General features: G+C 37.8%; 1 protein-coding gene across 2 annotated transcripts in view; it reads right to left on the bottom strand.

Moving 5' to 3' along the window:
- MYO16 (myosin XVI) overlaps nt 1-15,431 on the bottom strand; it is a 386,603-nt gene that overhangs the window by 309,166 nt on the left and 62,006 nt on the right. The window contains exon 1 of one of the 2 annotated variants that reach the window (XM_035317919.1): nt 5,715-6,219. The exons of the other annotated variant lie outside the window; for it this stretch is intronic. Coding sequence (XP_035173810.1) covers nt 5,715-5,742 — 28 coding nt within the window. The 5' untranslated portion in view covers nt 5,743-6,219. Of the gene's footprint in view, nt 1-5,714; nt 6,220-15,431 lie in introns of those variants that run through there. 2 annotated transcript variants of the gene reach the window in all.

The following is a 15,431-nucleotide window of genomic DNA, read 5'->3' as shown; positions in this document are numbered from 1 at the left end:
TGAAGGCATACTTGACAAAATATTAAGTTACCAGTATTGCAAAAATGCAAAGATAACTGGGATACTACAGGGCCAAAGTATATTTTTCTAAATATCACTTCCCATGTCTATATATAGATATTAAAGTTTCTTTTTACTTCTTTCCTGGTATCCACTGTCATTATTCCTAAGTTTATCATATCTAGATAGCAAATTAGCTTAAAAAAAAAAAAAAAAAATGACTTTCTGTCATTTTCACATGAAACCAGGAACAGGAGAGTATAAATAAACTAGTAAATCTCGTATCAAGAGCTGGTACAGAAGTACTATGTTCATGGGTTGTGCATTTTGTTTTTTTTCCTGTTGACTTGCACCTATCCTGTGATTGGCATAAGAGATGCAGAGGTTAACAGAAGTAAAAACGGTCTAGTCATGTCTCTACTTGTAGCAAGATTTGTAGGACAAAAAAAACATTTATTGATTGTAGAATTAAAATTCACTGTTTTACCTAAATTTTCATATATCCTTCATGACATCTAAATTATCATGCCCATACTTTTTTTTTAATCTACTTTGTATATCACTGGAACACTAGACTCAGTCTGTCAAAATTGAGGAAGAAATAATGGGTACTGTATTAGCATTATTTTTGTGTATTTTAAAATGTAACTTTATGACACAAATGTCTTTCAGCAAAATCCCTTTAATCCTTCAGAATTTCTTAATGCACCTTCACAGGATCTAAATACTCTCAGGCAGCGGCCAGTCACACACAACTGATCCTCTCCCTCTATCTGGGCTTCCAGGAAGAGGACCTCCCTCTCTTTTTCCACAATCTTATTTCAAGCAGTTGTCCTAGATATCTCATTTCAGTAATAACCGTAACCTCATGCCATAGGTTACTGGGTCAGAAGCATATACAAGGAAAAGGAACATTTATCTGCAGCCACATTGGACTAAGCTCTCTTAATGCAGAAATAAACATGACATGAGAGTTTGCTGACACTATCATGAAAGACCAATCTCAACTAAAGAGATGGCTGTTGAATAGGGACTACTTTAGACACCCTATTCGTACTTGTAACTCTACATCTTACTGCCATGAATTTTATTCTTTTGTGCCTCGAGCATCTGAGGCAGATTTTCTATGTAACTAAGAGGATGTGAGAATTCTCAGGGACATCATAAAATGCACTACATAAATGAACACCACATTCCACTCAACCCTGGAACAGAAGAAATCTAATTTACAAGAAGAAATCACTTTGAAGACTTTATTGGTTTTCTCACCTCACTAATGGTCCAGTGTGACAGAGCTATGCGTCTCCTTCACTTGGAGTAATCACGCATCCTACACACATGCTGCCACAGGGGCAAAGGGCTCCCTTTTCATAGACCAACTTTAGGACAGTTCTTCTTTTCAAGGTCCTCTTTTCTTATTCAGTTTAAAATACAGCAATTCACTCCACTGAACACATGAAATCTTCACAGACTGCCTCACTGTAGTAAAGCTGACATGAACATATCACGTTTCGCCCACTGTATTGCCTCTTGCTCCTCAGGGGAATCAAGTTCAAGTCCCCATCCTCTGTAAACTAAAACTAATGTATCACATCACATCTTCACCCACCCCTTTCCAAGCTGTATACGCTTCAGGTAGATCTACTGCTGTGGCACAAGTTTGGAACCAAAGATGACTCTGGGTGACCCAAGAAGGGCTGAATTACTTGGCAACAGCACCCAGATTGAATTCAAAGTGCTAAATGAGAGCTTGGGGCAATACGACTCCTTCCTTGAAAATATCCTGGAACATGCTAATGCAGTCCATCCTATAACCCTGGTGAAAAGGAAGCAGACAACACCACGAATGAAATGCTCGTCCGGCTGTGCCGAGTGTCCTAGTGGTTAATAATTTTGTTTAAACAGAAAATTTATTGAAATGAAAAAGTGGGGTTAAATTAAATAAAATGGAAATCATAAGAATAATCCAAAGAATTTACTCTTCTTTTATTCATAAATATGATGATAACTTTATTACAAAATATTCTGTGAATTAGTGTGAGAAATACTCAAGATGACATCTATAAGATCATTACTGCTAGGTTTGGCCTCTCAAGACAAAGTATGTGATTAAGGTCTCTGGCACTGCAGACTGAAGTCAAGATAATTTTTTTTAATGTAAGAAAAGATCACTAGAGTAAATGGATTTTTTTAATATTAGGATTAGGAGGCAGTGAAAAGACAGAATAAATCAGCACAGGTTACAACATATCTTATGAGGATGTAGCAACATTTAAAGGCCAGCTCTTTCAGAGTATCTTCTACTCTAAATAATTTTCTCCACAGACAATCCTTGCCATATATTCAGATGCTGGAATTAACAAGGGCTGGGTGTTGGAGAAATCTGTAATAATTGCTTTTTATCTTGTTTCAAGTCCTGAATTAAATTCACCAATAAGCATCACCATCCCAGATCTCTGTAGGTATTGGTCTCTAACTAAACAAATTTCAACGTTTCATAATTCCTACAAAGGAAATAAAATGAATCAGAAAAAGGGATACTCCCAAACCAGAGAACATAGATTCTGATGCTCAGATTTGATGTTCCTAGTATTCGGATAAATTCACTTGGCTCAGATTTTCAGGTGCTCTGAGTATCACTCCTTACCAAAATCCTCATTCTGTTTTTAGATTCATGCATCTCTACAACATTTAGAGTGGAAATCAAACTCCTGGGTAATGAATTTAAGAATTTAATTCCTGAAAATTTAATGGATTTAATTCCTGAAAAAAAGTACTGCTCTTCTTGCTACCTTTGGAGATCCCTTAGAGGAAGTCCAGAGTACACGTGGAAAACCAGAGCCATAATACATAAGTGATGATATTTATGTCATAACTAGAGATACAGGGGAGAGAAGCTAGCAGCAAGGTGCTGCCTAATTTGCAAAAATTACATTCATTTGTACAGTCTGTCACACAAATCACTGAGATAAAATGGTATCCAGCAGCTGGCAGATAACATGTGGCAGCCTCCTACAAACCACTGTGCTCTCTGCTAAATAGCTTGCTCCAGCTGATTGCCAAGGAGAAGCTATTCACACAGGCAGGGACAGCTCTCAGAGGCAAAAATGCTTGGCCACAAAAGGAGATGGGCACCAGTAGTGGCAACGTGAGCTGCTCAAACAGGCAGACACACACACTGCCTGTGTTTCAAATGCTGAAGGTGCCAGCTGAAGATGACACAAGGCAGAGCAGGTCTTCTTCCAGGGTTTTACTGGGATGAAAGACCTTGCTGGGCAGTGCCCCAGACAGCCTGGTGTGACTACACAGCTGCCTTACTTAGAGGAGAAGGAGGGTGGACTAGAGAGCTCCCCAGGCTACTTCCAACGTGAAATGTCCAGTGACAAGATGATGCCAGTACAGCTCATTTTCATAGCGTCCTAGTGGAAGCAGCACATTGAAAAAAAAATGAGGGAATATTAGTAAAATTGTACTAAAGCACTAGAAGAAGAATATGTATAGACCTTCTCAGCTCAGATCTCCAGTCTGCAAAGATTAAATCACAAGGTGCAGACACATGCAAAGTCCAGGCAGATACCACTGCAGTTCAAATGCTAGCTTTGAAGTGCCATAAGTTTACATCTTTTAGATACTTCCCTCTCCCTAAGGTAGACCCAGAGACAGTACTCTCTGCAAACATGTTTCCTATGGTTCAATGCCTTTTCCTTCTGATAACAGAAATCATTGGTGAAATGGATTAAATACAAAGAGTAGTGTGAAGACTCATGTGCTATCCCTTGCGAGGTTCAGCTGCTCTCAGCAGATCTCAGAGCATCACTGGTGCTGCCACCGGCACTCAGCCCTGGCCCATATTTGATCCCAGCTTTCTGCCAAACACAGACATGAGTAACACTGTTAGCATGTTAAGTCAAAGAGTAAGGCTCAGAGGAGGAACACTGAGGAGGGTTTCTCCTTCACTAATTACAGGTGGAGGTGGAAGCAAATTAACTAATTATATATGGGGAAGCACAGGCAGTAAAATGCCTTCCTGGCAGGTTCAGCCAGCACCCATTGCCTTCTAAAGCACACTGTTTGGAAGAAGTGCTATGTGGTAAAAAAAACATTGATTTAGTGAAAAACCTCTTATTACAAAATTCTGAATCTGGAAAAGAGGAAATAAACAGTATTGTCAAAACTGTGATGTAGATTCACCTTTCCCTCTGGTGTGTTTTAGTCCTTCATCCCTGCCCTCTAACCAATGCAGTGAACATCCCAAGTAGTTGTCAGTCACTTCCTTTTTATGAGAGCCTCACAGTAATCCTTCTCTCTTGCCAATTAAGGAACCTATGGTATCATCCTAGTCACATGTACAGTGTGTCATTGAACACCTATATGCCCACATACACTTTCACTTTAAGAAAGTAATTCCAAAGCGAATAAAGACAGAACAGTACTTTTCTGATGTCTTTGAGATATTATGCTGCAAATTCCCCATCTACATTTCTCAAGTCTCGTGACAGGCTCCAAGACTTATTCTTAGAATGCACCTTTAGAACTACCCAGTAAAATCAATCTGTGCTTTTCAGCATATACAGGGAATTTAGGCTAGGAGCTCCCATCAGTACTTGAAAGCAGTTCCATGCACAAGTCCCACTGAAACCAGACAGGAGGAAACCCTCAATTAATTTCCCCTTGAATTCCAGAGATATTTCCATGGCACCTTGATTTCATAATAAATCCAAGAACCACATTATTGGTTTCTTACTGCAGTATTTTAAAAATAGGTCCCGAAATGGCCTTGGTACACTTACATTATATCAAAGACCACAGTCTGGGAAGAAAACCTCTTACAGCAATCTGCCATTTGTCATGTAAAAAAAGAGTGACATAACCACTAGAAATCTGAAGTTTTCTAAGTCCTGTAGTAAAAAAATGCCCATGGCTAACAAACTCCTCCTGGCTGTCAAAAACAAATATCTAAATAAGAATTCATTACTATGATGTAAAGACAGCAATTTCCATTGAAACACTGGATGCTTTAAAAAGCAAAATGCAAAAGCTAGAAAAATACTCAAGCTAGGAAGACAAGCACAATCTTGACAGGCAGATTAAAAAAAAAAAAAAATGCTGCTAAGAATTTGCTCTGCATTGAATCAATGCATGTAGCACAGATCCTAATTTCATGCTCTAAGGAGGTAGCTTGCATGATTCAAGGTTAAAAGTTCATTTCAATTTTCAAGTTTGTCCCACCAAATAGCTAAATATTCTGATAAGGAGAGGATACAAAGGTTTGATCTACATAGATAATGAGATGTGCTCTTAACTATGAGCTATTCTTATTTGGAATACCCTTGCAAAGTGTAAGAGCAGCGTCCAAGGTTGTCCTTATAGGCATCTTTACCATTATGCTATATATGACACGTTTCTTCTTTTGGGAAATTATTCTCTTCAGTGATTAATTAGAATTAAAAAAAAAAAAAAGTTCAAAGAGCTAATCAGTATGAACTTCAGAATGAGAGCTTTATCATACACACAATGAAGTTGCCTCTGAACAGAGGAGAAAAAGAAACCCTGCTCTGCCTGCATATTCACATGCAAAGTAACAACTCCCCTTCCCCACTACCACGTTGACATCATGCGGCATCTGCCTCCGACTTTTTGCATACGCATTGAAAAGACACACCTCGGAAATAAAAAGACAGCTTTACAATCAAAATAACCATTTTGTTACTTACAGCATTTGATAAAATGGTAATGAGACATTCTTTCATCTCAGGCTGTAGTCTTGCTACAGGTTTCAGCATTCTCTTCTGCTACAACTGTCATGCCCAGGAAATGCATTATTTAGAGCCCTTCCTCAGGTATCCAGTGTACCTCAGAATACATTATTTAATGCAGGTTCCGTTCCAGGATCTTGCAGAGGCTTCCAGGTCATCCTCACCCGGCTGCTGGAGTTACGATAAACCTCTGTGTGTCTTGAGCCACGACTACTGCACGTGCTATTGTAGCACGACTGAGTGACACTGCTCCGAATCCCACATCCCCAGGAATAGAAAGATTTAATTGGTGTGCACTTGCAGCCACATTCTCCCAGCACTGAGGTGTGCTGCTGCACTGCGGCTCTCGCAGTCCTGCCAGTTAATGGCTTTTCAATAGCTTTCAAATGGCAGCAAACTAAGCTTGATGAGTGGGCTCGAATGAAATCGCAGAACAAGGGATCTTAAATTTTACTCGTGCATGGCATTTGTGTGCCAAATGTGACCAGATTCTTAGCTGGTACTAAAACAGGATTATTTTTAGTTGCCACCAGTTGCTGTGTGAATAGGAAATTGATATAGGTTCCCAAAAATAACCACCTTTTAGCATCACAGATCATTATGTCAGTTTGCTGTAAGGTAAAAATCAGGACAGAGCTCACAGCCATCTTCAGACTCTCCTGGTTTATGAATGGGTTTGTTTAAACTGAGCTGAGAAACATGCTTGGGTGTACATTCCTCGATATGCTCTTGTTTTGCCATTTCTTTGTATTACACTGCATCTTTTTCACAGATGGAGTATTTCTGTCAGAAGAAGGAAACTGCAGGCTCTGCATGGTTTATGTCATGAATATGTGTGTTATCTAATTATATTGTAATCACCGATTCTAAGAAAAAATGCCTAAGAATATACATCACATTTAAATATGAAATAGGCTCCGCTGAGAACAAGTCCATACAATTATTTAGCAGACCCCGGAACAACCAGTCAGTGCATCCTGACGCATTACCCGCCTTCAGATTAAGGGCACACAAAAGGCAGACCTGCATTGTATTTTAAACACCCAAACCACATCATCCTCTGAGCACAACCCCTGCACTACTTTCCCAAGAACAGTCACCTAAGTATTTGGTTACTACTTCTTCAAGAAGAACTACAGCAAGACATTTAAATAAATCAAATAATAATTTAAGAAAATGGTGCTCAGAGGGGATTTACCTTTGCTTACCATTTGTCATGCTTACCACAGTCATCATTTCATGGAGTGAGAGCTCTTCTAAAGGGAAACTGATAGCCCAGCCATATTTACATCTTTTATTCATCTGAAAGGTTCTCACTTACTGTTTTGTATACATAACATTTTTAACAGCTATGGAGCATTAAAGGGACTGCAAAGGGAAAAGGGTCTGTCTCATTAGTAAGGATTACTAATTCAGATTCTATTAACTATTCTGCAAAGTTCCCACAAGAGCAGAAAGATGTACATTCACAGGCTTCCCATGATCCATTAGCAAAACCCTCAGGTGAAATCTCTCAGCTCCTAACAGCCACATATTTCAAATCTACTTTTAGGTATAATATGCACAACAATAGTTTTGCTGGAGTAATTATTTAGGTGTTTTTGTTGTTGTTGTTGCTTTTTACTGAAAACATCATTTTTCAAAGGAAAAGGAAAACAATACAGAAAAATAACCTCAGGAAAGAGGGATAGATTATATAAAGCACAATACAGTAATTACATTACCGTGGAAACTTTTTATTGTAGTGTAAAGTAATTAAAAAGTAATTTTTTCCAGACTTCCTTTCACACATATCTAATACTAGGCCACCTTGGGCCATAAGGCTTATAAAAAATACATACATAGTGCTTTAAGAGGCAACGTAAGTCATAGTCCATAAGCAAGTGTCAAGTAACATGACAAAAAGCCCTTTGAGCACCGCTTTTGGGCTATGCCATGCCTAAGGGCACTGCATTGCCACCCACCCACAATGGCCGAGAGCAAAAGGGCTCTGGACAAACACTGGTGAATGGGAGCAACGGGCAAAAGGTGTTTTTCTCAAGACAGCATGAAGAGAAAGAAGAAACATTTGGATTTTGGTGTGAACCTAATGTGGGAGAAAAAAAAAAAAATTGATTTGCCTTCCATATAGAGAGGACCAAGGTACAGGGCAGGCTCCTGAGCACCTCAAAACATTGACTTCGCGTTTAATCATAGAATCCTAAAATATCCCAAGCTGGAAGGGACCATTAAGGATCAGTGAGTCCAACTCCTGGCACCACACAGGTCTACCCAAAAATTCAGACTATGTGACTAAGTACACAGTCCAAACGCTTCTTAAACTCCGAGAGGCTTGGTGCCGTGACTACGTCCCTGGGGAGCCTGTTGCAGTGCATGAAAACCCTCTCAGTGAAGAACCTCTTCCTGATATCCAGCCTGAACATCCCCTATCACAGCTTGACACCATTCCCACGGGTCCTATCACTGGTCACTAAAGAGAATAGATCAGCACCTGCCCCTCTACTCCCCCTCATGAGGAAGCTATAGACCGCGATGAGGTCTCCCCTCAGCCTCCTCTTTTCCAGGCTGAACAGGCCCAGTGACCTCAGACACTCCTCGTACGTCTTCACCTCTAAGCCCTTCATCATCTTCATAGCCCTCCCCTAGACACTCTCCAACAGTTTCATGTCCTTTTTGTACTGTGGTGCCCAGAACTGCACACAGTGCTCATGTTTACAACAGACTGTTCATATTTACATCAGACTAACTGGGAGTAGAGTCATACCATCTATGACCAGGATGCCCCCAGTTTCTTTTCTCTCTTACCACACACCAGGCCACGTAAGCAGGGCAGTGCAAGGGGCCACTTGAAACAAGAGGAGCCACAGCATTATGCCGTGGCTGGGGACTGTGCCTTGCCACTGGATCTTTGGGTCCATCAGGCAGCACGTACCCCAACTGCAGCAGGGCATTGCAGTGTCTCCTCTTCTCTGTGAGCCCATGTGCCAAAAATTTGGTCAGTTGCTCAAGCATGATTGACAGCCTGCAGGTGAATGAAAGACAGGTGCCAAGTGTGTCTCCCTCCCAGGATGTGGCATTCACAGACAGCTAACCTCAACAGACCTTTCATTTTAGAATATCACATGTGCTTGTTTTTTTGACTTTTTTAAATATATATATATATTTATTACATGGGTAATTGTCATTACTGGGCTTTGCAAGATGTGAAAATTTATAAAATGGCATTGTATGTTGCTGTCAGCAAGAACTTCTGACTCAAGTTGAAGGGTAGCATTGAAGCAGTGCAAAAATGAGGAAGGAGGAAAGATCCCAATGAAATGGGATGAAAACACTAGGCAGGGTAAAGAGAATGAAGTGGAGAATGCAAAGAAATGAAGCCATCAGATAAATACTAATATAGATGGGATGGACCTTGAGAAGTGGCAGCCAAACCAGAGGCAAAAGGAAGCCCGCACAGGAATACTGAAAGAGGATAAAATCTGGTCCACTTGTTGGAAAGACATGTAATTCCCACTGACTGCAGCCTTCTTCTAGGCTGGAAAGAGAGAAAGAACAGAAAGAGAAGAACCTGTTGTGCTCACGGTGGTGGGTGTCCATGTCATAAACAGATTTCAGGTATGCAAACAAAACAAAAGATTTTGGATTCTAGGATGACTCCAAAGGAGGGAATATTTTGTTGTCAGTGATTACACAAAGCAAATTGTACAATTTGTTTATTCAAAAGAAGAGGGACATTGACTGTGCTAGACATTTCTCCTGAGTGGAGTCCAGGAATGAGAAAGGAATTCTGAAGAAAAATAATAATAATAATAATAGACAAAAATGACACTTGAAATCCAGCCATTTAAGCAATTCAAAAAAAGTACAAGCTCTTAAGAGTGTTGCAAAAGTGCCTTCTGTGAATATTAGGGAACACTGGCACATTTTCAATCCAGTGCTTAAGTCTACAGAGACACCCAAGTGTACTTGGACTGGAGAACAAAGACTGAGCTGGTACCAAACCTGACGTTAATACACTGAATACTAATATATTTGATTTTGTCTAGCTTACCAAAATAGTAATAAAAGAGAATCAAGGTCAAAAAACAAGATATATATGGCCCTTTCAGAAAAATTCCTTGTCACCTCTTCCTATAGAAAGAAAATAGCCACTTTTATGCTAACTGCAATTCCAGCGTTCAATGAAAGTACAGATTTTTTTTTAATAGGTTCAAACTGGTTAGCCAGCACTAGGATAGCTACTTGTCTTAACATAAGTGTGCATTTACAGGCTGCCAACTCAGAGCATACACTGCTTCCATATATCAATTTCCAAGGCTCAAAACTTAGACAAAGTACCTATGAAATGTTTTCTAAATAACCCAGCAAACAAAAACATTGCTTAAAATAAGGTTTTGCTGCCAAGAAGTGACATGCTGTATTGTATTCATGTCATGTAAATATTTTGTTATTCTTAGTGTCTCCTGGTGTCACAAGCAACCAAACATCTAATATTTTTAACACTTTAGTGTTTTATACTTCTCATATAACAGCAAGATTTGCTGTAAAAATGCAGACCTATCTGAAAGCAATTTAAATCATGAGAAAAACACCATAACTGCTGGTTTTAAAAACATGACAGATGCTCTCCATTTATATGACATTTTCATGCATTGCAACAAAGTTTGCTATATTCCTTCAGATGTTACAATTTTAATGCATTACTTATGGGTTTGAGACTGCAATGCTTTACCAGACAAAAACCATGGAATGCAGAATAACATTAACATTCCTCATATATTTTGACAAATCATACTACTTAGCAATCCATCCTTGGCCATGCCATCCAGCTGCCAACAAGCCACTCTTCAGATAACATCTGGTAGTTGTATGCTCCTCAGGAAGCTAGGGATGAGCCACAACAGATGCAGATACTTAGCAAGAAGCACCCTATATAGCAATTTTCTCTACATGAATCACAGCAGAACAAAACACAGCAGTATTTCCACATAAACTTTCAGATGAATTGGCCCGTAAGATATATGCAAGGTTTGTTCCATAGATAGCATCAACAAACCACATCTAATCACTCAATCACTCAGAGTGTGGCTGACCCCTAGAGAACCAGATGAGTCCTTTTCTCTTCCTCCAACCTTTGCACACATTTTTTTCCATTCCCACTTCATTGGAAATACCTTCTTTTTTTTTTTTTTTTTTAGAGGAAGTATGGGATCTTCCTCCCATTCTTCTGTCACTAGATCAAGTCCTTACAGAGTAAGTGTGTGTGTGTGTGTGTGGGGGGGGGGGGCGGGAAACTTCCCTTCTCCATTTACTGTTACAACTGAATGTTATAAGTTCTACATTACAGTTACAAACAGTACATTAATAGTGTCACTTACTGGACATTATTATCCAGTACTAATGAACTTTGGAGAATTACCGATAGAATTTGCATGCCACTTGAGAGAACCACTTACTTCCACACCCAGAAAATGAACATTTTTATGCTGTGTAGACCTCCCTAGCAGCTCCTTGACTGGTTAAGATAAAGAAAGTATCATATGTGGTGACAGAATAGAATAATAACAAGACTAATGTAACAAAGAAATCTCAATGGTATCGTATTCTGTTAGTCCTATCTGTGCCGCTGTTAGCGACTCAATAATAATTTGTTACAATCTGTGTATACATTTTTTAAAATTACATTTCTTACTACATTTGACATCAGGATGTTAGAGAGGAGCTGCAGATTTCTTTTTTTTTTTTTACATGAAAACCCTCTTATGAAAATGAAAAGAAACTATCCAGACATATGTTAAAATAAGAAGCAGAAAAATGAAAACCATGACAGCCATCACTACCACCAGACACAGGCGAAAAATGAAAAAAATCACCATGAATTTCCATGTAAAGAGATATATGATCACATAGATTTATTTTTTTCCAGTTTATAATATTCAGGAAAGAAATAGATGAAGATAAAAATTCAGTTCAACGTATAAAGTGTATTATTATCTTCCTGATAATTAGCAAGTGCCATGACCCATTCCACTGTATCCCTAATTTTTCTTTTCTAATTAGTATGATAGTTGTAAAACTACGAGACTAATGACCACACTACAAGATGGATAAAAAGCCTGGAACAGAACAGAAGAATGCGTGTAGCTTTACTGGGGCAAATGTTGCTTCAACAGTGTAAATCTTTAACAATAAGCAAAGAAAACTTGGAAGAATTGCAGAAGAAGCACTTAAGATAAAATGCAATCATAATTTAGGAAAAAATAGCTGAAGAAGGAAGTGGAAGAATCAGACTCCTCTGGGACTACAGGACAGCACAGAGGATGGTGTGGCAATTGGTAATCACAGAGATAACTCTAATACTAACTGTTCAAAGAAAAATACAAGGACTGGTGCTGAAGATATGAAAAGGGTTGGTGACTTAACAGAATTTAATTTTACCCAATGATGATATCCTACCTGGATTTGATAGGTTTAATTTTCAGAAAACAAAACAAACAAAGATTTCTAGCTCTCAATTCAGGATTCTCAGGTTTATTACCAAGTCTTACATTGAGTAAGAAAAAGGGAAAAAGATTACCTGCAATATTTTACAGATACTTTCACAATAAAAAGAAAGAGAAGAAATTATGTTGAAGCAAAATTAAATGAAGACAATAAAAATAAAAATCCTGAGTGACTCCTTGTATCATTCTTACGAACTAAGAATATAGCTAATAAAATACCCAGTGAGGACATAGTAGCATTGTTACCAAACAGGTTTTTGCAGGTATTTCTGAAACGCAGACAGAAAAAGTAATTGGAATGTAAGCACAGAAGTCACAAAGGAAAGGAAGAACAGGAAAGAAAATGGAAGAATGCTGTTAAATATTAAATAATTTTAAAAACTGTAGGCTATACATGCAGCGCTATTTTATTTTCTGATCTATTATTCTGCTTTCCAACTCATACTACAACACAACCGCCTCTTTTTCAAAGCCTTTCTGCTCTCCATTCTTCACATAGCTCAGCTTGACTTGTTAATGCATATTTGGTTCCAAATTTGTTCTTATGAATAAAGCACAGAGATAGGACTTTGAGAAAGAAGAGGTGCAAAGACTAAATCTCAATCATTCTGATTCTGTGCCTTCTCCACTTGCTGACTGTCATACTTATTTATTTCCACTTTTTCTTTATCTGCATCAATGCTTAAGAAATTCATCAAGAGACCAGGCAAGAGCCTAAACTGATGAGAATGATAATCAAGCCAAACAGTCTAATGATAGGAACTTATGAAATGACTTAAGATAACATGATATGTCTTGAGAATAACGTAGACAAGTAGATAAAGTTAGTGAATAAAAGAGAGACAGAATTTACTTCAGTCAGCATTAACATAATAGAGTTAATTTCTCATTCTCAAATAAGCAGAAATTAAACTAGGAGCTGGTAAAAACTGGACAGCTGCCAGTGAAAGTAGAGAAGGAATGGGAGGGGTACCCAAGCTAGGATATAGAGAAACAGTGAGAAGACTATTAAAGACACCAACTTGTAGGGATGTCCAAACAATGCTGAGGAAACGGTAAAACAATATGACTAATAAAATGATCCAGAATCAAATTATGGGCAGTCAATGAGGCAATGAATAAAGGCAGACAGAAAGGTGGTTGAAAAGAACTTCACAGTTGTGATGCCAGAACACACACACACAAAAAAATAAATAAATAAAAATAAAAATAATAATTGAAAAACAAAACAAAACAAAACATTCCCCAAACATAGACCAAGAATGGTGTGGAGAACTGATGATTGTGTCGATTGGTTTAATCAATAAATGCAAGTTGCCTTGATAATGAACTCCTCCAAACAGAAATAACTAAAATATTCAGATCAGATTTCCGTATTTGGTATACAAGTGAAAAATAAAACCAAAATCCCTCAACTCAGACAGTAGACAATTTTTACATGAACAAGTAAAAAGAATAGGGCAGCTTTTTACAGTTACTGCACATGCCACTAGAGCAGCAATAAAATTGAACACAATATCTCAATTCAGATAGCTGAAACCCAGATTTTCTATTTTATAATAATGTTATATTGAATGCACCAATGATTAGAAAACCTGTGGAACCTTACAGAATGATGCATTTCTTTTCCTACTGGAATGCCCAGCTGTTCATCACCAACAGAAGGCTTCTTTCTTTGATCTCAAATGAACACTTACCTCTTACAGTCAAATGCTGTATTAGAAAAGTAGTTACTATTCTAATACCTTTTTCTTGGAAATGCAACAGTATTTACCTTTTATTTCAAATAGCTAGGGACACCTGAGAAAGTAACAACAGAGAAAGGCACAATAATGAGGAGATAAAACATATCCGAAAAAATTATCCAGCGGGCTAAATTATGTCACCTCAATTCATTTAAAAGGCTTTAATTCATAGTGGAGTTTTTCTTGAGAAAGAAAAGAAAGTTTTAGAAGAATTAATGTGATACAGCACCTTGCCATCCTAGGAGAGTGCAAGCTGCATGACAAGTTATTCCCCTTACCTTTTGGCCCAAATAAATTATGCTGAAATCTCTAAGGATCAACACAGCAAATTCTTAGAATAACAGAAAACCATGCAAGTTGGTACTGACTAGAAATAGTATTTTAAAATTCTTAGATTTTAATGTCAAAACCAGTAGGGGCTCTGTCATTGTCTTCAAAGGGAGCAGAGCTAAACCCTTTAAAGTGAATGACCTAAGATTAGTGGAAAATGACATAAATGAGCTATCTTGAAGGAAAGAATAGGCAATTATACGCAGCACACCAAGACTAATTTGCATAACGTCTTTCAAATGATCATGTTGAACTTAGTGTTAACTGAAAACTATGCATTTACCCATTTCTCTATATCTTTATCATTTCAGAAATACTTTTCCCTATGATTAACATATTTGTGTCAAATTCAAGGACAACATAGCAGTAGGTAAGGCTATTTTGAGTAATTAGTAGGAGTTTTTTCATCATTGACTTTAAGTCTAATCTTACAGCCATGGCTGAAAGTCAAGAGTAGAGAGGGCTTAGCACCTTTTACTATTAGTCTTCCTGGAACTTCATCTATGTAAACCTAATGTTGCATTAATATAGGTTTACAGAATTCAGTACCTTATGTTTTAAAGAGAAAAATAATTGTATCTGCCAAAACAAACAAACAAAAAACAGCATTTACTAAACCTAATTATAGTGTCTGAAGTTAACATGTATTTAGAGTTTTTGCTAAAGACAGTTTCATATTAGGATGCATTTAATCAGCAGAAACATATGTCAAAAAATGGACTTTTAAACATGAAAAAGATATAAAGGCTTAACAAAGAGACATACCAATAATAATATGGATAAGCTCAGCTTTGCGATATTAAGAAAAAAAATGGCATGCCTCTATTTTTTTTTTCTCCTTTTGACTAGGATACCAAAAATAATAAAGAAGACAAGCTGTAGCTGGTTTTCAGTAGTTTGATTTAAAATGCATAACCACAGTTAGAATAGCTCAAAGTTGGCGCATAAAGTCAAAGAGTGGATAAACAGGGTCCTTCAAACACTAACTTGGGAGATGAGCTAACCTTATATGAATTCTCATCTCAGAGTAGTTAAATAGCCTTGTATCTGGTCTCAGACAACATCTGGTAAGGAGTTGTGTGCAAAAATTCAATTTA

This window comes from Oxyura jamaicensis, chromosome 1 (genome assembly GCF_011077185.1).
Source record: "Oxyura jamaicensis isolate SHBP4307 breed ruddy duck chromosome 1, BPBGC_Ojam_1.0, whole genome shotgun sequence".
Taxonomy (NCBI): domain Eukaryota; kingdom Metazoa; phylum Chordata; class Aves; order Anseriformes; family Anatidae; genus Oxyura; species Oxyura jamaicensis.
The sequence above is the reverse complement of the archived record's forward strand: the minus strand, read 5'-3'. Positions and strand labels throughout refer to the sequence as shown.